Source organism: Emys orbicularis, chromosome 2 (genome assembly GCF_028017835.1).
Source record: "Emys orbicularis isolate rEmyOrb1 chromosome 2, rEmyOrb1.hap1, whole genome shotgun sequence".
NCBI lineage: Eukaryota > Metazoa > Chordata > Testudines > Emydidae > Emys > Emys orbicularis.
In genome coordinates, this window is record NC_088684.1 from 298141958 (window position 1) to 298166581 (window position 24624).

Genomic DNA, 24624 nt, shown 5'->3' on the forward strand with positions numbered 1-24624 from the left:
GAAAGACAGAAATAGACTCTGGCTCAAAGAGCTAACAGTCTAAGGGCTTGGCTACATGGTACAGCATTAAGCACCAGAGGGGTGTAAATTGTAGAGCACTCTATCTAACATGTTAGATAAGTACCTGTCAGGGGTGGTCAGGGTGCACTTATTCCTGCCTCAGCGCAAGTAGCTGGACTAGATGACCTTTCAAGATGCCTTCCAGCCCTACGATTCTATGATTCAGTGATGTCTAGTGGCAGTGAGTTCCTCATGCTAATTATGTTGCTTTAAAATGTATCTCTTTTATCAAGTTTTAATTAGTTGTATTCTAATTTCATTGAGTGGTCCCTTGATCTTGTACTGTGAGAGTGTAAATAGGAACTTCTTATTTACCTTCTCTATCCCATTCATTCTTCTGTGTCCCAGTGTCATTTCCTCCTTATTCTTCTCCTGTCTAAATGAACTATTCAGATGGTGATCAATTATTCTCCACATCCACTGAAGGTAGGACAAGAAGCAATGGCCTTAATCTGCAGCAAAGGAGATTTAGGTTAGATATGAGGGGGGAAATTCTAACTGTTAGGATAGTGAAGCTCTGGTCCAGGCTTCCAAGGGAGGTTGTGGAATCCCCATCATTGGAGGGTTTTAAGAACAAATTGGATAAACACCTGTCAGGGATAGTCTAGGTGTACTATATCCTGCCTCAGTGCAGGGGGCTGGACTTGATGACTTCTCAAGGTTCCTTCCAGCCCTACATTTCTATGATTCAATTTAACACGAGTTATTTCTTGCAGGTCAGACAGAGGGGAGAGCGTCTGGGTGTGGAACAATGGCCAGATCAGCTGACGCCATTGAGCTGCCGGCTCTGGGCCGCCCGTTCCAGCTGGGGATGCTGTACGACTGCCACAGCGACTCTCTCATCCCAGGTAATTCCCCAGCTGTAGCCCTGAACTCAGGAGTGAAAGAGGAAAGGGTCACAGTCCAAACCCCTTCACACCTGAGAACGAGCCAAGTGCGCTGTGAGTGGCTCTGGTTATAGTTATTATGGAAACGGCCCAGCACATTCCCCAGGGTCTGGGCTGAAGTATCCAGATGGGACAGGAGGTCCCTGCATTGGGCTGGTGACCTGCTGCCATTCATTCTAGGTCATGTACAACTAAAACATCTCATGTGCCTGATTAAATGAAACTACCCGCTGCCCACTTGGGAGGGTTTATTTTCCCCTGATCTTTTCTCAGGGTGGCTGCTCTCTCACATCCCCACCCACCAACCAATAGAGTTTAAACCCTCACTTCCTGGCATTTAAAATCTGTGTAGGGATGGCCTCTCTCCATCTTGAGGCCACCCCCGCTCCAGCCATCCAACAGTTGCTCTGTGCACAAGGAGGCTAATTTTGGGAGATCACAAATGTCTCGGTGGCTCAGTTGAAGGGAATAGGAGTCTGACTCTTCTCACAGATTCACAGCTATTTAGGCCAGAAGGGAACATCAGATTAACTAGTCTGAACTCCTATTTAGCACAGGCCATGGAATCCCAGCCAGTTGCCTCCATCCTCCATATTCAGCCCAGGAACTTGTGTTTGACTAAAGTCAGCTTGTGTTTGACTCGGATGCCAGGCAGCCACCTTCTCCCTGACTCTTCTCCAGTCCCCCTGTCCCCTGAGGAGTTCTCCCACCTGATGGTGCACCACTGGAACCTCCAGCCGGGCGCTCGCTCTGTCCCATGCATGGCCATGTGCCGGCCTACTTCCCAGTTCCTCGCAGGCCGAGCCTTTAGCAGAGCTCCCTTTGGCACAACAGGAGTCACTAGTGCAGTTGAACAAACATAAGAACGGCCATACTGAGTCAGACCAATAGTCCAGCTATCCCAGTATCTTGTCTTCTGACAGTGGCCAGTGGCAGGTGCTTCAGAAAGAACAAACATAACAGGGCAATTTTGAGTGCTCCATCCCCTGTCATCCAGTCCCAGCTTCTGGCAGTCAGAGGTCTAGGGGCACCTGAGCATGAATTTGCATCCCTGACCATCTTATCTAAATGGTTCTTGGATCTTTTTTTAACCCAGTTAAACTTTTGGTCTTCACAATATCTCCTAGCAAGGAGTTCCACAGGTTGACTGTGTGTTGTGTGAAGAAGTACTTCCTTTTGTTTGTTTTAAACCTGCTGCCTATTCATTTCATTGGGTGAGCCCTAGTTCTTGTGTTATGAGGAGTAAATAACACTTCCTTATCTACTTTATCTACACCAGGCATAGAATCATAGAATATCAGGGTTAGAAGGGACCTCAGGAGGTCATCTAGTCCAACCCCCTGCTCAAAGCAGGACTAACCCCCAACTACATCATCCCAGCCAGGGCTTTGACAAGCCGGGCCTTAAAAACCTCTAAGGATGGAGATTCCACAACTTCCCTAGGTAAACCATTCCAGTGCTTCACCACCCTCCTAGTGAAATAGTGTTTCCTAATATCCAACCTAAACCTCCCCCACTGCAACTTGAGACCATTACTCCTTGTTCTGTCATCTGCCACCACTGAGAACAGTCTAGATCCATCCTCTTTGGAACCCCCTTTCAGATAGTTGAAAGCAGCTATCAAATCCCCCCTCATTCTTCTCTTCTGCAGACTAAATAATCCCAGTTCCCTCAGCCTCTCCTCATAAGTCATGTGCTCCCGCCCCCTAATCATTTTTGTTGCCCTCCGCTGGACTCTTTCCAATTTTCCCACATCCTTCTTGTAGTGTGGGGCCCAAAACTGGACACAGTACTCCAGATGAGGCTTCACCAATGCCGAATAGAGGGGAACGATCACGTCCCTCAATCTGCTGGCAATGCTCTGACTTATACAGCCCAAAATGCCATTAGCCTTCTTGGCAACAAGGGCACACTGTTGACTCATATCCAGCTTCTCGTCCACCGTAACCCCTAGGTCCTTTTCTGCAGAACTACTGCCTAGCCACTCAGTCCCTAGTCTGTAGCAGTGCATGGGATTCTTCCGTCCTAAGTACAGGACTCTGCACTTGTCCTTGTTGAACCTCATCAGGTTTCTTTTGGCCCAATACTCTAATTTGTCTAGGTCCCTCTGTATCCTATCCCTACCCTCCAGGGTATCTATCACTCCTCCCAGTTTAGTGTCATCTGCAAACTTGCTGAGAGTGCAGTCCACGCCATCCTCCAGATCATTAATGAAGATATTGAACAAAACTGGCTCCAGGACCAACCCCTGGAGCACTCCGCTTGATACCGGCTGACAACTAGACATGGAGCCATTGATCACTACCCGTTGAGCCCGACGATCTAGCCAGCTTTCTATCCACCTTATAGTCCATTCATCCAGCCCATACTTCTTTAACTTGCTGGCAAGAATACTGTGGGAGACTGTATCAAAAGCTTTGCTAAAGTCAAGGAATAACACGTCCACTGCTTTCCCCTCATCCACAGAGCCAGTTATCTCGTCATAGAAAGCAATTAGGTTAGTTAGGCATGACTTGCCCTTGGTGAATCCATGCTGACTGTTCCTGATCATTTCTTCTCCTCTAAGTGCTTCAGTCATGATAGTATAGACCAGGGGTGGCCAACCTTTGGCTCCAGAGCCGCATGCAGCTCTTCAGAGGTTGATATGCGGCTGTTTGCATAGGTGCCGACTCCAGGGCTGGAACTACTGGTGCCAACTTTCCAATGTGCCGGGAGGTGCTCACTGCTCAACCCCCTGCTCTGCCCCAGGCCCCACCCTCACTCCACCCCTTCCCCTGAGGCCTCTACCCCTTCCAGCACCTTCACTCCTCCCTTCCTTTCCCCCCAGATCCTCCTGCATGCCGCGAAACAGCTGATCATGGTGGGCAGGAGGTGTGGGAAGGGAGGAGGAGGCGCTAATCGGCGGGTTGCCAGTGGGCGGGAGGCGCTGAGGGGGGAGCTGATGCGGGGCTGCTGACATGCTACGGTGGCTCTTTGGCAATGTACATCAGTAAATTCTGGCTCCTTCTCAGGCTCAGGTTGGCCACCCCTGGACTAGACTGTAATCATGTGACCCCTTAACCCTCTGGTAAGCTAAATAGATTGAGTTCCTTGAGTCTCTCATTATAAGGCAGGTTTTCTAATATTTTAATCATTCTCCTGGGTCTTCTCTGAACCCTCTCCAATTTATCAACATCCTTCTTGAACTGTGGGCACCAGAACTGGACACAGGATTCCAACAGTGGTTGCACCAGTGCCAAATACAGAGGTAAAATAACCTATCCTACTTGATATTCCCATGTTTACACATCCCAGGATGGCAATAGCCCTTTGGGCCACAGCGTCACACTGGGAGCTCAGGCTTAGCTGACTATCTACTGTGACCCCCCCAAAAAATTTTCAGAGTCACTGCTTCCCAGGATAGAGTACCCCTTCTTAGAAGTCTGGGCTACATTCTTTGTTCCTAGATATATACATTTATAATTAGCCGCATTAAAATGCATATTGTTTGCTTGTGCCCAGTTTACCAAGTGATCCAGGTTGCTCTGAATCGGTCACCTGTCTTCATTATTTACCACTGGGTCATCTGCAAACTTTATCAGATGTTTTTATATTTTCTTCCAGGTCATTGATAAAGAATGTTAAATAGCATAGGGCCAAAAACTGACCCCTGCAAGACCCCCATTTGATGATGAGAAGGTGGGTGAGGTGATATCTGTTACTGAACCAACTTCTGTTCCTGGGAGAGACAAGCTTTCCACCTACACAGAGCTCTTCTTCAGCTCTGGGAAAGGTACTGAGAGACCTATCAGTTAGTCAGCTTTTACTCCATATAATGTGTGCCATGTTAATTCTATATCATTCTAGGTTTTTTTTAATAAAGGTGTTTGTGGTCATCAGTGAAATAACTTACAGAAATCTAAATATATTACATCAACACTATTACCTTTATAGAATCATAGCATCATAGGACTGGAAGGGACCTCGAGAGGTCATCAAGTCCAGTCCCCTGCACTCATGGCAGGACCAGCAACATTTAGACCAACCCTGACAGGTGTTTGTCTAACCTGCTCTTAAAAAATCCCCAATGACGGAGATTCCACAACCTCCCTGGGCAATGTATTCCAGTGCTTAACCACCCTGACAGTTAGGAAGTTTTTCCTAATGTCCAACCTAAACCTCCCTTGCTGCAATTTAAGCCCATTGCTTCTTGTCCTATCATCAGAGGTTAAGGAGAATAATTTTCTCCCTCCTCCTTGTAACAACCTTTGAGGTATTTGAAAACTGTTCTCATGTCCCCTCTCAGTCTTCTTTTCTCCAGACTAAACAAACCCAGTTCTTTCAATATTCCCTCATAGGTCATGTTTTCTAGACCTTTCATCATTTTTCTTGCTCTTCTTTGGACTCTCTCCAATTTGTCCAACCAACCTTGTAATTTATATATAAAAATAATAAAAAGGGAGATCAAGCTAGTTTGACAAGATCTATTTTCCACAAACCCAAGTTGATTGGCATTAATTATATTATCCCCTTCTTTACTTTTTTATTATTTGAGTCCCATATCAGCCACTTCATTATCTTACCCAGGATAGATGTCAGATTGATAGGCCTATAATTACCTGGGTCATCCCCATTAACGCTTTTTAAAATTTGGCACAACATTAGCTTTCTAACAGTTTTCTGGAACTTCCCCAGTGTTTGAAGACTTATTGAAAAATCAACATTAATAGTTCAGCAAGCTCCTCAGCCAGCTCTTTTAAAACTCTTGGATGCAAGTTATCTGGACCTGTTGATTTAAAAATGTTTAACTTTAGTAACTGCTGTTTAACATTCTTCTGAGAGACTAATGGAATGGAAAGAATGTTATCTAATATGACATCATCCCTTTCCCCCCAAGTACAGAACAGAAATACTTATTGCATTATTATTGATAATTCTACCATTTCCATCTAGTAATGGCCCAGTACCATTCCCAGGGTTCATTTTGTTCCTATATACTTAAACACCTTCTTATTGCCCTTAACTCTGCTGGCCATCAATTTCTCCCTGTGTCCCTTTGCTTCCTTATCAATTTTCTACAATTACAAGCTTCTGATTTATATTGATTACTATTAACTTCCCCTTTCTTCCATTTATTTTTATATATTTTATCTCTCTGTCTATATCTGCCTTCACTTCCCCAAATATGGCCTTCTTCCTTGATTGTCATTTTTTGGGCATCTAGTAAAGTGTTAAATAATTACCAATTATTATTCACTTTTTTTATTAAATTCTTCCTCCCAGTTGATTTGGCTCATAATTGTCTTCAGTTTTGTGAAATTGGCCCTGGTAAAGCACCAAGAATAAGGCACCAATAATAAAATCCAGACCAGCTATATATAACTGGTCTGGATTTTATTCTGCCTTCACTTTATAAATGTGATCAAGTCATGATCACTTGTGTCTAAGCTACCATTAATTTTTAATTCTATGATCAGTTCCTGTTCATCTGTCAAAATGAGGCCTAATATAGAATTCTCCCACCTCGGATGCAACACTTTTGGAGTTAGGAAATTGTCAACTACAATATTTGGAAATGTTAAGGATGTTTTAGTACTGGCAGCATGAGACTTCCAGGGTATGTCACTAAAATTCGTCAGGGATGCAATTCCATGCTCTGGGTGTCTCTAAACCTCCACCTGCCAGAAGCTGGAGCTGGATGACAGGGGATGGATCACTTGATTCTGTTAATTTCCTCTGAAGCACCTGGCTCTGGCCACTGTCAGACAGGATAAGTCATGTGCCCCGGCCCAATATTGGGCTAGATGGAGCATTTGTCTGACAGGATAGAATCATAGAATCATAGAATATCAGGGTTGGAAGGGACCTCAGGAGGTCATCTAGTCCAACCCCCTGCTCAAAGCAGGACCAATCCTCATCTAACTCATCCCAGCCAGGGCTTTGTCAAGCCTGACCTTAAAAACCTTCCAAGGAAGGAGACTCCACCACCTCCCTAGGTAACCCATTCCAGTGCTTCACCACCCTCCTAGTGAAATAGTGTTTCCTAATATCCAACCTAGACCTCCCCCACTGCAACTTGAGACCATTGCTCCTTGTTCTGTCATCTGCCACCACTGAGAACAGCCGAGCTCCATCCTCTTTGGAACCCCCCTTCAGGTAGTTGAAAGCAGCTATCAAATCCCCCCTCATTCTTCTCTTCTGGAGACTAAACAATCCCAGTTCCCTCAGCCTCTCCTCATAAGTCTTGTGCCCCAGCCCAATATTGGGCTAGATGGAGCATTTGTCTTACCAGTGTGGCCATTCTTATGTTTATATAAATTGAAGTCCTCTATGCTCATTTGCCTTTTTTTTCCTACACATCATTGATAGGTTCTTAAGGAGCTGGTCATCCTGTTCCCTAGTGTGATTTGTTGATCCATAGTAGACACCAACTAATACTCTATCTTGTGCTTTATCTGTTAAGACATTGATCCATATGCATTCAAGACCATTTTCTTCTGCATTATCAGTGACTCAGAAACTGGTAATGCCATTTTTGACATAGAGGCTTTACTACTTTACTACAGAATCCCCACCCCAAAGAGCTCACAATCTCAGTAAATGTTGAGAGAGAACAGATAGATACAGCAAACAAACAGGGGAGGAGGAGGATACAGTAACAGCCACAGTCCATCCACTGCCTAGCCGTGGTCAAATGTTTTGCACGAATCATTGCAAAGCAGAGTTTAAAAGGAAGATTCTCATGGAGGAAAAGGTTTCGGCTTTACAGATTGTTACAGGCAGTAAAGGTGACATGGGAGAAAGCATGAAAATGCTCGTGAGACAACTTGACTAATGGGCACATAGGCACATGTGGGTGCTCCAGGCCTGGAGCACCCGTGGGGAAAAATTAGCGGGTGCTCCACACCCACTGGCAGCCAAGCTCCCACCAGCGCATCTCGCCTGCCAGCAGCCCCCCTGACCAACTCCTCCACCTCCCTCACAGCACTTCCTGCCCACTATGAAACAGCAATTTTGAGGCGCTCAGGACACTCCAGGAGAGAGAGGGAGGAGCAGGGACACGGCACGCTAGGGGGAGGAGGAGGTGGGGAAGAGATGGGGTGGAGGCAGGGACTTGGGGAAGGGGTTGAATGGGAATGGGTTTGGGCAGAGCACGGGTGGGAAGAGGCAGGGTGGGGGTTTGGAGGAAGGGATGGAGTTGGGGTGCAGCCTGGGGTAGAGGGGGGGGTCAAGCACTCACTAGCCAGAGGGGAAGTCGGCACCTATGAATGGGCAATGAAGCCTGGCCTCACTGGCAGAGCAGAGTTGGGGGTTGAGAGCTCAGTAAGTAGGACCCTGCCAAATTCATGGCCATGAAAAATGCATCATGGACCATGAAATCTGTCTATTGTAGGGGGGTTGCAGTATTGCCACCCTTACTTCTGCGGTGCCTTTAGAGCTGGGCAGCTGGAGAGCAGTGGCTGCTGGCCAGGACCCCAAATCGGAAGGCAGCACCGCCACCAGCAGCAGTGCAGAAGTGAGGGTGGTATGGTATGGGTGGCTCCAGAGGTGATCCTGGCAACTACAAGCCAGTAAGCCTCACTTCAGTACCAGGTAAATTGGTTGAAACTATCGTAAAGAACAAAATTGTCAGACACACAGATGAACATAATTTGTTGGGAAATAGTCAACATGGTTTTAGTAAAGGGAAATCATGCCTCACCAATCTACTAGAATTCTTTGAGGGGGTCAACAAGCATGCGGACAAAGGAGATCCAGTGGATATAGTGCACTTAGATTTTCAGAAAGCCTTTGACAAGGTCCTTCACCAAAGGCTCTTAAGCAAAATAAGCAGTCATGGGATAAGAGTGAATGTGCTCTCATGGGTCGGTAACTGGTTAGAAGATAGGATACCAAGAGTAGGAATAAATGGTCAGTTTTCAGAGTGGAGAGAGGTAAGTAGAGGTGTCCCCCAGGGGTCTGTACTGGGCCCAGTCCTATTTAACATATTCATAAATGATCTGGAAAAAGGGGTAAACAGTGAGGTGGCAAAATTTGCAGATGATACAAAACTACTCAAGATAGTTAAGTCCCAGGCAGACTGCAAAGAGCTACAAAAGTATCTCACAAAATTGGGTGACTGGGCAAGAAAATGGCAGATGAAATATAATGTTGATAAATGCAAAGTAATTAGGGTGACCAGATGGGATGAAGAAAATATCGGGACACATGGGGGGGAGAAGGGGAGTCCCGCCGGTGGAGCAAAAAAACAACAACCAGGAGTGCGAAATACCCAACCAAACATCGGATGGGACGCAGGACAAACGCCTAAATATCAGGACGTCTGGTCACCCTAAAAGTAATGCACATTGGAAAGCATAATCCTAACTATACATATACAATGATGGGGTCTAAATTAGCTGTTACCACTCAAGAAAGAGTTCTTGGAGACATTGTGGATAGTTCTCTGAAAACACCCACTCAATGTGCAGCGGCAGTCAAAAAAGTGAACAGAATATTGGGAATCAATAAGAAAGGGATAGATAATAGGACAGAGAATATCATCTTGCCTCTATATAAATCCATGGTTTGCCCATATCTTGAATACTGCGTGCAGATGTGGTCGCCCCATCTCAAAAAAGATATATTGGAATTGGAAACGGTTCAGAAAAGGGCAACAAAAATGATTAGGTGTATGGAACGGCTTCCGTATGAGGAGAGATTAATGAGACTGGGACTTTTCAGCTTGGAAAAGAGATTGCTAAGGGGAGATACGATTGAGGTCAATAAAATCATGACAGGTGTAGAGAAATTAGATAAGGAAGTGTTATTTACTCCTTCTCATAATACAAGAACAGGGGGCCATCAAATGAAATTAATAGGTAGCAGGTTTAAAACAAACACAATAAAGTATTTTTTCACGCAATGCACTGTCAACCTCTGGAACTCCTTGCCACAGGGTGTTGTGAAGGCCAATACTATAACAGGGTTCAAAAGGGAGCTAGATAGATTCATGGAAGATAGGTCCATCAATGGCTATTAGCCAGGATGGGCAGGAATGGGCCCTGAGCTGGGGAGGGGCAGGGCTGGGGGTGCCCCAGCTGGGGGCTCCTACCATGTTCTGGGCTAGTCCCAGCCAGGCTGGGGAGGAATGAGACTTCCTCTTCCCCTACACAGGCCACTCCCGGGGCCAGGTCAGTCCCACCTCCAGGAACCTCAGCCAGCAGCCACAGAGCTTTCTGCAGCTGAGGGGAGAGCCCAGCTCTGAAGGCAGCGCTGCCGCCAGCAGCAGCGTAGAAGTGAGGGTGACAATACCACAACCCACCTACAATAGCCTTGTGATCCCCCCCATGACCACCTTTTGGGTCAGGACTCCCACGGCAACAACACTGTGAAATTTCAGATTTAAATATCTGAAACCATGAAATTTAAGATTTTAAAATTCCCATGACCATGAAATTTACCGTGAATTTGGTAGGCCCTATCAATAAGGCATTAAGAGTTTATAGGAAGAGGGTAAGCCATAAAAGATCTTAAAGATAAAGAAAAGTAGCTTGTGTTTGATGTGATGGAGAAGGAGCAAGTGGAGGGGTGCAAGGTGAGAGAGGAGGAGACATAGTCAATGCAATGAACCAAGATAGCTTTAGCAGCAACACTCTGAAGGGAACTGCGGTGGGGCAAGATTACATTTGTCAAGACCAGAAAGGGGAGAAGCAGGCAGTAGTCAAGACATGGGATGACAAGGGTCTGGCTCAGAATTGTGTGGACTGAGAAGAAAGGTTGAATCTTAAAGCTGTTGTGTAGGAAAATGTAGGAAGACACAGGCTGGATGTGAGGGTCTAGGGAAAGGGGAGAAAAAGGTGACACCATGACTGTGAATCCAAATACCCAAAAGGGTGGAAGTGTTGCTCACAGCAAATATAAGAAGCGTAAGGCAGCAGTTCCCAAACTGTGGGTTGCACCCCCCAGGGAAATCACAAAAAGATACCAGATGGGGTGTCACGAGAGGAGGGGAAAACAAAGAAAATGTAATAAAGATTTTAAAGAGCAGCTAGGCAGCACCAACCGCTACTGGAGCAATAGAGCGCTCTCACAACAGCAAGGACAACATGCCTTGTATGGCCCATGGCAGGTCACAAGCTCCACTTGCAGGATACAAGAGCAATATGGTGAGAACAGGGACAGGGGCTGAGGAAATTCCCACACACACACACACCAGCGTTCAAGGTGGTGGACCAAATAAAGTGATTTGGTGGGCTGGGTGTTGTCCACCCCAGACTGCCAGTTGCCCATCCCTTTTTTTGGGTCCAGAAGTTGGGGATCCCCGATATGTGGGCTGTAATACTGTGCAGCCCCCTCCTGAGCAACCCTTCATGTCCAGGGGTGCCTCGGCATAGCCCTGCTCAGCTTTCCCCCTCTTCAGGGCCCTTTTAGATACTCAGTTCAAAAGGCACTTCAAACAAACCCCCTCTTGGGGTCCAATTTATTAAGTCCTCCAGAACATACTGCAGAAAAGGACCTGGGGGTTACAGTGGATGAGAAGCTGGATATGAGTCAGCAGTGTGCCCTTGCTGCCAAGAATGCGAACGGCATATTGGGCTGTATTACTAGAAGCATTGTCAGTAGATCGAGGGGCATGATCATTCCCCTCTATTCGGCACTGGTGAGGCCACATCTGGAGTATTGTGTCCAATTTGGGGCTTCCCACAGAAGGGATGTGGACAAATTGGAAAGAGTCCAGTGGAGGGCAACGAAAATGATTAGGGGGCTGGGACTCATGACTTCCGAGGAGAGGCTGAGGGAATTGGGATTGTTTAGTCTGCAGAAGAGAAGAGTGAGGGGGGATTTGATAGCAGCCTTCAACTACCTGAAGGGGGGTTCCAAAGAGCAAGGCCGTCCTTAGGCATAGGCAACATACACAGCTGCGTAGGGCATCTGAAAATTTGGGGCACCACTGGGTCTTAGTGTCCACCCTCCTGGTTTTCCTATCCCTGTTCTGACCCGTCCTGCAGGCTCCCACAGCTGTGGCTGCTGCAGCCTGGTGAGTCTTCCTCCAGAGGGGATCTAGTTACTTAAAAGTGAAAAAGTCTCCAGCCTGCCAGGCCTATTAGTATTAGGACAACATTGAAACTGTTAAAGAGCCATTCAAGGGGTAATGAAGCCATTTAACAGGCATTTGCCAACCCCCAGGTATATACTGTCAGTTTCTGAATTTACTGACAAAACAGTTGTGCATCACTGTAATATTTACTCAGAACATGTCAGTCTACAGGACCTTAGTTTAAAATTTGCTTTAAAAATATTTCATTAGTGAGTTGGTGAAGATTATAAAATCACATCTCTAAAAAATCCTTGCATAGATTTTTAGATGCACAGGTTTCAGAGTAGCAGCCGTGTTAGTCTGTATCCGCAAAAATAACAGGAGTACTTGTGGCACCTTAGAGACTAACAAATTTATTAGAGCATAAGCTTTCATGGGCTACAACCCACTTCTTCGGATGCATATAGAGTGAACCATATATTGAGGAGATATATATACACACACATACAGAGAGCATGAACAGGTGGGAGTTGTCTTACCAACTCTGAGAGGCCAATTAAGTAAGAGAAAAAAAACTTTTGAAGTGATAATCAAGATGGCTCAGTACAGACAGTTTGATAAGAAGCAAGTGTGAAAATACTTACAAGGGGAGATAGATTCAATGTTTGTAATGGCTCAGCCATTCCCAATCCCTATTTAGCCCTGAGTTGATTGTGTCTAGTTTGCATATCAATTCCAGCTCAGCAGTCTCTCGTTGGAGTCTGTTTTTGAAGTTTTTCTGTTTTAAGATAGCCACCCGCAGGTCTGTCAAAGAATGGCCAGACAGGTTAAAGTGTTCTCCCACTGGTTTTTGAGTATTATGATTCCTGATGTCAGATTTGTGTCCATTAATTCTTTTGCGTAGAGACTGTCCGGTTTGGGACACCAATATTCCACACACAGATGGACTACAAGCTATCAGGAACAGTATCCCCGATAATGTCACAGCTAACCTGGTGGCTGAACTCTGTGACTTTGTCCTCACCCACAACTATTTCACATTTGGGGACAATATATACCTTCAAGTCAGCGGCACTGCTATGGGTACCCGCATGGCCCCGCAGTATGCCAACATTTTTATGGCTGACTTAGAACAACGCTTCCTTAGCTCTCGTCCCCTAACGCCCCTACTCTACTTGCGCTACATTGATGACATCTTCATCATCTGGACCCATGGAAAAGAAGCCCTTGAGGAATTCCACCATGATTTCAATAATTTCCATCCCACCATCAACCTCAGCCTAGATCAATCCACACAAGCGGTCCATTTCCTGGACACTACTGTGCTAATAAGCGATGGTCACATAAATACCACCCTGTACCGGAAACCTACTGACCGCTACACTTACCTACATGCCTCCAGCTTCCATCCAGGACACACCACACGATCCATTGTCTACAGCCAAGCTCTAAGATATAACCGCATTTGCTCCAATCCCTCAGATAGAGACAAGCACCTACAAGATCTCTATCAAGCATTCTTAAAACTACAATACCCACCTGCTGAAGTGAAAAAACAGATTGACAGAGCCAGACGAGTACCCAGAAGTCACCTCCTACAAGACAGGGCCAACAAAGAAAATAACAGAACACCACTAGCTGTCACCTTCAGCCCCCAACTAAAACCTCTCCAGCGCATCATCAGAGATCTACAACCTATCCTGAAAGATGATCCTTTACTCTCACAGATCTTGGGAGACAGACCTGTCCTCGCTTACAGACAACCCCCCAACCTAAAGCAAATACTCACCAGCAACCACACATCACTGAACAAAAACACTGACCCAGGAACCTATCCTTGTAACAAAGCCCGATGCCAACTCTGTCCACATATCTATTCAAGTGACACCATCATAGGGCCTAATCACATCAGCCATACCATCAGTGGCTCGTTCACCTGCACATCTACCAATGTGATATATGCCATCATGTGCCAGCAATGCCCCTCTGCCATGTACATTGGCCAAACCGGACAGTCTCTACGCAAAAGAATTAATGGACACAAATCTGACATCAGGAATCATAATACTCAAAAACTAGTGGGAGAACACTTTAACCTGTCTGGCCATTCTTTGACAGACCTGCGGGTGGCTATCTTAAAACAGAAAAACTTCAAAAACAGACTCCAACGAGAGACTGCTGAGCTGGAATTGATATGCAAACTAGACACAATCAACTCAGGGCTAAATAGGGATTGGGAATGGCTGAGCCATTACAAACATTGAATCTATCTCCCCTTGTAAGTATTTTCACACTTGCTTCTTATCAAACTGTCTGTACTGAGCCATCTTGATTATCACTTCAAAAGTTTTTTTTCTCTTACTTAATTGGCCTCTCAGAGTTGGTAAGACAACTCCCACCTGTTCATGCTCTCTGTATGTGTGTGTATATATATCTCCTCAATATATGGTTCACTCTATATGCATCCGAAGAAGTGGGTTGTAGCCCACGAAAGCTTATGCTCTAATAAATTTGTTAGTCTCTAAGGTGCCACAAGTACTCCTGTTATTTTTTAGATGCACAATCATCTTTAGCCTTAAATGCTTGGATCTTCAGACATATAGTTTTTTAAATAAATCCTTCAAAAGACCACCCTTCTCTAACATACACATTTTAATTACTATAGTACAAGAAACTTGCTTCCAAAGTCTTCCTGTCCTTTCTGTCCATCCCTTTCTCCCTTCACCCTCTCTCCCCTCATCCCCACCCTCACCCCACATTGAAGAGAGCCCTTAAAGGGACAACACCCCTTTCCTTCCAGATAGCTGGACATAGGCTACGTCTACACTACCCGCCTGAATCGGCGGGTAGAAATCGATCTCTCGGGGATCGAATTATCGCGTCTCGTCGGTACGCGACATTCGATCCCCGAATCGGCGTTTGTACTCCACCCGGGCAGGTAGGAGTAAGTGCTGTCGACGGAGGAGCCGCGGAGGTCGATTTGCCGCCGTCCTCACGGCGGGGTAAGTCGGCTCCGATACGTCGAATTCAGCTACGCTATTCGCGTAGCTTAATTTGCGTATCTTAAATCGACCCCCCCCGCCCCCGTAGTGAGGACGTAGCCATAGAGTTTCCCTTTCTTTACTTCTGACTATCTGATGAACTAGTTTTAAGAGAACTCTCCAGTAAAATCAGTACCTTAGTATGATATAAAATCCTTTGTTATGCCTAAAATCTTTGGAAACATATTTTTTAAAGTTGATGAAATTTCATGAACATGTGTATTGTTATGGAGATCCCACACAGTAAATTATTGTCCCTTTTTCTAAAAGCAGTGAACAGTGTTATGAACACACTAACCCTCTGTGACTGATTAATTTAAAATAATGTCTTTGTTTCAGTGAGTGAAATATGTAGTAATCTGGACTGATTACTTTATGAAGGCTTAAGAGTACATTTAAATATAAAATCAGCTTAGAAATACTGATTAAGAAAATGTAAAACAGAGAAGAGCAGCATCATGTATTCCATATTTAATGTTGTATTCAGCAGGACAGCTGACTCACCCTTACTACAAAGTTTTTGCAAATAAATCTCTGTCAAACTTCAGGGCATATCAAAAAACCTGTGACTGGCATTTTTTATTCCCAAGTTTAGTGCTTTTAATTAGGTACCTTCTGCATGTCCATTCTGCATGAGGGAGAGGGTACGGGGGTCTCTTTGGGGAACTGTGACTCTCCACCACCGTGAGGCAGGCTGGGCGTCTTGTTATCCTTTGCTGCCTCGTCCCTCCCCCCACCGCCAGGCTGTGAGCCCGGGCTGCAGCCGGGCACAGGGGCACCAGTTTAATAATACTGCGTAGGGCCCCATAAATCCTAAGGACAGCCCTGCCAAAGAGGATGGAGCTCGGCTGTTCTCAGTGGTGGCAGATGACAGAACAAGGAGCAATGGTCTCAAGTTGCAGTGGGGGAGGTCTAGGTTGGATATTAGGAAACACTATTTCACTAGGAGGGTGGTGAAGCACTGGAATGGGTTACCTAGGGAGGTGGTGGAATCGCCTTCCTTAGAGGTTTTTAAGGCCCGGCTTGACAAGGCCCTGGCTGGGATGATTTAGTTGGTGTTGGTCTCTTCCAACCCTAATCTTCTATGAGTCTCTGATTCTATACTGGCCCTCTACTCCCCTGCTTGGCCAAGGTCTCTCCCAGGCGTTTTTATCTGGAGAGCTTTCTCCCACTCTCTCCTGCTTTTTCACATTTTTCCCTGCTGACTCAGAGCCCTGCCAAGCCTTTGTGCTCCCTGCAGTATCTACACATAGCACAGTCTCTCCTGGGCTTCCCCCCTTCACTGCAATTTACTGCTCTTTTTATCGTGAGATCACCTGATTCAACCCAGGTGTGGCTTGTCCTGTAATCAGGGCTGACTTAGCCCCAGCCCATGGGGCAAGATACCCTGTTGCAGAGGCCCTATGCAAGTGCACTGATTGCACATTCGTTAATCCAGACCTGGCTACCCACCTATAGTTTTCAAAGTAGATTGTTAAAATGGAGTGTTCATTTGTGCAAAGGCAACCTGAATACTAAGTACCAGGGGGGTCGTGTCAGGGAAAAGGAGGCGGGCCAAAGAAGGAATTTTGTGGGGCCTCCATCAGACGCTGATGGAGAGAGAAGGACACACAGAATGAAAGGCTGAAGGAATGGTGAACGAAGTAGGAAGAGAACCAGACCAAGAAGTATTTAAAAAAAGCAAGACGACAGGATTTCAAGAAGAGCATGGTCAGTGGTGTCAGTAGAAGCTAACAGGTCAAGGAGGATGAGGATGAAGCATAGGCCCTGAGCCTTGCCAGGAAGAAGTCATTAGAGACTTTGGTAAGAGCTGTTCAAGTGGAGTCCAGGGGCAGAAGTTAGACTGGAGAGAGTCTAGGATGCAGCTGGAAAAGAGGAACTCCAGACAGAGGTTGTAGACATCACATTCAATCAGCAGACGAACAAAAAAATATTGGGTGATAGTTGGAGATGCAGGTGGGGTCACGGTAAGTTTTATTATGGGAGACACTAAGGTGTGCTTGTACTATGAGTGGGATGAACCAAGGGACAGGGAGAGCAGGCAGATGAAGGAGGAGGTAAGATTGGAGCCGAGGCAGGAGGTGGGATGGGAAGGGGCTGCTGGGGTCGCTGGAGAAATTTGAGGAGGAGAGCATGTAAGAGACCTTGGCGCTGGTGATGGCAGAAAAAGGTACAGGGAAGGGAGGCAGAGGTGCTATCAGATTTTGTCAATTTTTCTTTGAAAAAGCAAATCCTGAATGGAGAGTTATGGGGGGGGGGGGCAAAAGAGGGGAGGGTTTAAGGAGAGAATCAAAGGTCCTAAATAGCCATCTGGAAATATGGATGTGGAATCTGATGAGGATGCCGAAGCAGTGCTCCTTGGCTAGGCATACGGCAGAGCTGTAGAAAGAGAAATGACATTTGTAGTGGAGGAGGTCAACCTGGCAGTGGGACTTCTGCCAGAGGACTTGGCTGGAGCAAAGACGTGGAATTTTTGTTAAATTAACATGTTTATTACAAAAGTGCCTAATTTCCAACCAAGAGTGAGGTCACACTGTGTGTGTACAGTGCTGAGTGCAGAGTGGCATGATCCCTGCCTCAAAGACAGAACAGACACCGGTTGAGGTAAGGGGCATAACACACCAACAGAGTGAGCAATACGATGGCCACAAACAACATGTTAGCTCCACAGTTATCCTCCCCCCTCCAAGGTTGGTTGGGTAGACCTTGAGATAGGAGAGAGGGTCAAATGGGCCAAGTGTGGAGCAGAGAGCATCAGTGGCTAAGACAATGGAGGAGAGGGACGAAAGGGCAGGATGGAGGGGACTTAGAGCAGAGGTAGGGTGACCAGACAGCAAATGTGAAAAATCGGGAGAGCGGGTTGGGGGGTAATAGGAGCCTATATAAGAAAAAGCCACAAATATCAGGTCTGTCCCTATAAAATTGGGACATCTGGTCATCCTAAGCAGAGGAGATGTTGAGGGATTGGATGTTATGAAGGGATTGGGTAGTGAGGGGAGGGAAAGAGGGAAAGCTAGCAACTCTGAAGGAGACATAGTGGTTGTCAGGCAGGAAATTTTGTGATGGAGACCAAATACAAGGACCGATCTAGGGTTGTAGGTCAAATAAGGAAGTGAAAGTGAGGAGAAGGGAGGCGGCGGGGGGGATCAGAAAGGAATTGCATCTGCATGAAGGTCTGAACTGTGCAATCTTTCCCCACTCTAACACCCCTGATAGCTGGGGTGGCCATGGGGAATCAGATACCCACTACACCTCACTTTTTCTTCATATTAATCAAAATGTAAGAGCATGTCACCCCCTACGGTTTCACTGAAATTGCACACTCACTGGAGATGTCTTCCTCGGCATCATGCTCATCCACGATGCTGGGCTGCTCCGGGGTTAAAAATAGCTCCTGGCTCTTGGGCAGAATGGATCACCCGCTCACCTGCCTCCCATTCTCCTCCTCCTCTTCTTCGTCCAAAACCCCCTCCTTGTTGTTGCATGGGGTGGCCCAGGACTCAGATTCCTGGAAGGTATTCACTCTACTTTTGGGGGTAGTGATGAGATCAACACTAAGAATCACATGCAGCTCATGGTAGAAGCGGCATGTCTGCAGTGCAGAACCAAAATGACTGTTCACCTCGCTTGTCTTCTGTCCATGTTTCTCCGGCTGGTTCAGAGCTGTGCCTGCACCGACTTTTCACCCTGCAGACCAACAAGATTTAACACATCCTGTGTACTCCAGGCTGGAGCGTGTTTGGGTCATTGAGTCGCCATGATCAGCTGGGCTGGCAAACTCTCCATGCTGATCAAACAGGAAATGGGAATTCAGAAGTTCCTGGGACTTTAACGGGGAAGGGATGTTTCCTGTGTACCTGGCTGCTGTGCTGCGGAGTTGGAAACGATCTCCAGAGCAATCACAGCAGAGCATTGTGGGACACCTCCTGGAGGCCAATCCAGTTGATTTAAACAATGCTGTGTCTACACTGCCTCTCTGTCAACCTATCAACATTGAATTAAGCACTACACCTCTCACGGGGGTGGAGTAATTCAGTCGATGTTACAAGCGATTTGGGTCGTGGAAGGTACCTGGTAGTGTAGATGCATACGTTATTAGATCAACATAAGGTGGCTTCCGTTGACCTAACTCTGTAGTGTAGACCAGGCCTAAGTAAAGAGGAGCAGGGATCAAACAAAAAAGAGCTCGATTCTTGTTTGCAGAACTATGATCCTACGAAGCATAACAAATATAGGTCTACACAAAATTCCAAAATATACAATACTGTTAAAATTTGCTTTTGTTTCTCTCTCTCTGACTGTAGGGTTTCTCTGTATGTCAACATATTTACAATTAAGTGTGCCTGACTAACCCCCGCCCCCCAACATACACACATTGCTACACCCTTGTTAAGTAAGGCCTCTAGTCTAGGTGCTGTCATCAGAGAAAATAACAATAAATAATTCCTCTCAGATAGGGGCATCCCTAGATGAGCAACTCCCCTTTGCAGGGATGTGGCTGGGGGGGAAATGGCATCGCTGGAGTTTTGCTGAACTCTGGCTATCATTGGCTGCTCTAATTTACATGGGGAGCTGAATTACCCCATGGAAACCCCTAAAATTGAGGCACCAAAAGATGGCATAAGAATCTTGGTCCTTTTCTCCCCTCTGCTCACTTGGGTGAGCGTAGTTCAACTGGGTCCAAGAATCTGAAATTGACTAATTATTTAAAGGGGGAGAGTATATCTAAAACAGCGTAAAAAAAATACATTCAGCTTGCCTGGTCTCAGTCCAAAGTAAAGTTCAGTAAGAGAAAGACAAACGGGGTTATAATGAAAATGAGGTTCCAACCTTAGCTATGGCATTTGCTAACAAGAATTCTGTAGCTCTGACCAGAGATGGCCTCAGTGGAAGAACTATTCCCCAGGGCAGCAGAAATTGAATCTTCCAAGAGTAGAAACCCAAACCAAAGGCAACGAAAAATGTAAGAGGGGCATTGAGTTTCTGCCTTAGAGTTGCAAAGGGATCTCATAAAACTGGGTAACAAAATGGCAGATGAAATGTAATGTTGATAACTGCAAAGTAATGCACATTGGAAAACAATCCCAACTATACATATAAAATGATGGGGTCTAAATTAGCTGTTATCACGCAAGAACAATGGATAGTTCTCTGAAAACATCCACTCAATGTGCAGTGGCAGTCAGAAAAGCGAACAGAATGTTAGGAGCCATTAGGAAAGGGATAGATAATAAGACAGAAAATATTCTTATGGCCCTATATAAATCCATGGTAAGGGAAGGTGATTAGGGATGTAGTTCAGCCTTGATTTGGCATGTTTATATGTTACCAGATCAGCTTGTTTATCTGATGTCCTTCACATGTTCTTCTTTCATCTCAGAAATTACAAACAATTAAATCATGGATAGACTCTGCATCCTATGTGTATATTTGTTACGTTACCATGTGTTTGTCTCTAATATTCCAGGGATCACACTGTGGGGCCTGGAACAGCTTCGCATGGAAGTAAACACAAAACCACAACGTAGGACAGAATTTGAGATCATCGCATCTGACACCATTGAAGCCAAGGCCAATGCCCTCAATGTCACAGCATCGCTGAAGGCCAGTTTCCTGGGGGGGTTGGTTGAAGTAAGTGGATCTGCCAAATACTTAAATGACACCAAAACATCTAAACATCAGATCAGAGTCACTCTCCAGTACTCTGCCATAGCCAGGTTTGAGCATCTAACTATGAGCCATTTAGGAGCAGAGAATGTCTCTTACCCTGCTGTGTTTGACCAAGGCACGGCCACCCACGTGGTCACAGCTGTGCTGTACGGGGCTCAGGCTTTTTTTGTCTTCAATCAGGAAGTCTCTTCATCCTTGAATGTACAAGAGATACAGGAAAAACTCCAGGTTATGATTAAAAAGATACCCCAGGTTTCCATCGAAGGGGAAAGAGCTCTCAAAATGGATGACAGGGATAAAGAACAAGCTGAGAATCTTACTTGTACGTTTTATGGTGATTTTGGTCTTGAGAACAATCCAGTTACTTACCTAGATGCCATGAAAACATACTCCACCCTCCCGCAGCTGCTGGGTGACAGCGGGGAGAAGGCCGTACCAGTGAGAGTCCGGCTGTACCCGCTGACCAAGCTGGATTCCAGAGCTGCTCAGCTGGTGCGTGAGATCAGCATAGAACTGATCTTTGATGTTCAAACCTCCCTGGAGCAACTGACAGAATTAGACATGCGATGTAATGATGCATTGAAGAATCCAATTGCCTCAACCTTCCCCGAAATCAAGAGGAAAATCCAGCAATTCAGAGATCTGTGTAAGCAACACAAACAGACTTTCCAGAAACAACTAGCAAGACTCTTACCCTCCATCCGTGGAGGTGGAAAAGAGGAAGGGGCCCTGGTGGACATTTTAACTTGCAAAAACCAGTCACCGTTCAATACCCAGCAACTCAACGAATTTCTGGATAAAAAGGAACGAGAAATGAATTTTGTCAATTCCTATCTTTCTGCCCTAAAGGATGTGGAAGTAGTGTCCTCCCGGAATAAATTGGATGAAATAGTACTTGACCCCATGAATGACTTTGTCGTTGCCTTTATGTTCACTTCATTACATGAAGAGGAACCATATTTATCAGATTTAATACTTTGGCTTCAGACCCAGTTTATGAAGAATACCCAAGATCCTGCATCAGCCAGTTCTGTCAGTGAGAAATCCAAACTGTGGTTTGAATACAAAGAGAGAAATCAAAAAGCCCGAAAATCTGCAAAATCCATTTCAGACTTTGCCCGTGTCAATAAATATAATGGGAAAACTCGATTCATTGTGGCCTCTGTCCCAGATGAGGACAATCCAGGAACTTCAATTTACCTCTATGAAAATGGAGACCTGGTCAGCACTAACTATGAACCTCCATCAAAACCTCTTTCTCTCCTGATAGATGGAGTCAGACATGATCGTGTGCAGCTCATGTTTAAATCAGCAGCCTTTGGAAGGGATGAAATATCCTGCTATCGGGTGGAGTACAGAATTGTAGGGCAAGAGAACTGGACAGCTGTGGATACAAATAATAAACAAGAGACCTTCACAGTAATGGAGCTCTGTCCAAACACTGAGTACCAGTTCCGATACGCTGCAGTGAGCAAATCAGGGCTCAATGTGAGCAGTGACGTGAGTCATCCTGTGAAGATGCTTCCTACCAGCCCGCCTGGGAAGCCAGAAAAAGCCAATGTAGAATCATCAGCCATCGCCCTCACCTGGGAGAGTCCAAGGGTCATTGGAGATGGAGTCAGTATAAGGGAGTATAAGGTGGAATATAAAGAGGAAGCTGGAGGTGAAAGTCATGAGGGGAAAGAGAAATGGCTGGAACGAAGGACAGGAAAGAGAACCGAGTTCTGTAAAATTGATGGATTGAGGCCTCAGATGCCCCACCGATTCCGAGTGTCAGCTGTGTATGCAGACGGGACTGTGAGTCACCCAGGTGAGGAGGTATCAATTTCCACATCAGGAGAAGAATTAAAGACACTAGTACAAGATTTCTTCAAGAAGAGCACTCTGATAGAAAAAGGGCAGCCCTCAGTTTATGCACTTCCAATAGAGAAGGCGGTGTTTGGTTCTAATGCAACATATCTAAAGTATAGACTGGGGAAAGAGAACCTACAGATCCCTAACAAAGTCATTATGGTGATGGGAGAAACTGGGTCAGGAAAAACTACACTCATCAATGGGATGATCAATTATGTCCTGGGTATGCAATGGGAAGATGAATTCAGATTCAAACTAATCCATGAGACTGCAAAGAGAAGCCAAGCTGAGAGCCAGACATCTGAAGTGACAGCCTATGAAGTTAATTACAAAAAGGGTTTCCAAGTCCCCTACTCCCTGACTATAATAGACACCCCGGGATTTGGTGACACCAGAGGGATAGAGCAAGACAAAGAGGTAACAAGGCAGATCCGAGAGTTTTTCTCCACCCCAGGGGCCATTGATCACATAGACGCCGTCTGTGTCGTAGTTCAGGCCTCACTAGCTCGTTTGACACATGCCCAGAAGTACGTGTTTGACTCAGTGCTCTCTATCTTTGGGAAGGATATAAAAGACAATATACAAATCCTGATCACCTTCGCAGATGGACAGACGCCCCCTGTTGTAGAGGCCATTAATACAGCTGATGTCCCTTGTGCTAAAGATGCTGATGACATCCCTGTTCATTTCAAATTCAATAACTCCGCACTCTTTGCCTGTAATGCTGGAGCTGACAAGGGCAGTTTTAATTCTGATGAAATGTTCTGGAAAATGGGAGCCATGAGCATGAAGACATTTTTTGAATCCTTAGTTAAATTAGAAACCAGAAGTTTAACTTTAACGCAGGAAGTTCTCAGAGAGCGGAAGGAGCTGGAGATGGCCGTGGAAGGGCTGCAGCCACAAATCAAAGCCGGTCTGATGAAGCTAGAAGAACTGAGAAAGACACAGGAAGCTTTGGAACAGCATAAGGGTGATATGGAGGCCAGTAAAGACTTTGAGTATGAGGTGGAGATATCAGTGTCAGTGCAGAAGGACATCTCTGGTACAGGTAACTACATAACAAACTGCCAGCAGTGTCACTATACGTGTCACTACCCCTGTAAAATCCCTAATGATGATGGTAAGCGTGGGTGTGCAGCTATAGATAGGAATACAGGATATTGCACAGTTTGCCCTGGTAAATGTGTCTGGAATGTTCATTTCAATCAAAAGTACAGGTGGGTATATAAGGTAGTAAAAGAGAAACAGACCTATGCACAACTGAAAGAAAAGTATGAGAAGGCATCTGATGAGGTGTTATCGACACAGAATTTAGTCGAGAAGCTGTCTCAGGAATACGCTGCAGTGCAAGAGATATTAATAGAGCTTATTGATAAATCATCTCGCAGCCTCCAACATCTGCAAGCAATTGCTTTGAAACCCAACCCGCTGTCCACTCCAGAATACATTGACCTGATGATCATGTCGGAACAACAGGAACAAAAGTCCGGGTACCAAGAAAGAATAAAATCACTTCAGGGTGTGAGGGAAGTAGCTGAAATAATAAGAAAGATTGCCAATAATGAGGCCTTGCTGCCGGGAGAGGAGGATATGTACAAGAGGCGTGTAACGGGATTCACTCACCACTCTGGTGTCTCCTCGCGGCCGACATGGGAACCAGCTCCGGGAGCCAGTGTGCCCTGCTCTGGTGATGCTCCTCCTGTCACCTCTTCTGCTCCTGAACCCGTGTCCCTCCAAGGATCCCGGTGTCATGTTCCGTGACACAGCCCTCCAGCCATGCCACACTCTGTGCTCCCCCTTCTGGAGGACGTCTCTGCAGTCCCTGTCCAGCCACTTCTCTCAGTGGTGACTGCAGTCTACTGTCTAGCCACTTCCCCCAGTGGTGGTGGGACCCTGCAGAAGGCCGCTGCTTGCTGTGCATATTCAGGAACTGTTCCTGAGCAACCAAATCACACATTTTTTAAAGGCCTGTAATGCCTTTTCCCCTCACCCACTTGTCTAGTAAATCTCTCATTTCATTTACATAAGCCACATTACTTAATCCAGCTCCCCTCTTAAGGCTCCTGAATTTTATCCTGTAGATTTCAGGTGTAATCTGAAACTGTTTTAAAAC

At 45.8% G+C, this 24624-nt stretch overlaps 1 protein-coding gene across 1 annotated transcript; it reads left to right on the forward strand.

The window, feature by feature from the left end:
- Positions 1–811: 811 nt before the first annotated feature.
- Positions 812–24272, forward strand: LOC135873904 (uncharacterized). The gene is made up of 2 exons (XM_065398513.1): positions 812–908; positions 20455–24272. Exons 1-2 carry the CDS (start codon positions 812–814, stop codon positions 24270–24272), a joined length of 3915 nt encoding a protein of 1304 aa, XP_065254585.1.
- The last annotated feature ends 352 nt before the right edge of the window (positions 24273–24624 follow it).

Bases quoted from the DNA above. Each gene is read 5' to 3' on its own strand.
- LOC135873904 (XM_065398513.1), top strand. From the start codon at position 812: ATGGCCAGATCAGCTGACGCCATTGAGCTGCCGGCTCTGGGCCGCCCG. The intron at 909-20,454 runs GTAATTCCCCAG...CTAATATTCCAG, and splicing joins CAGCGACTCTCTCATCCCAG to GGATCACACTGTGGGGCCTG.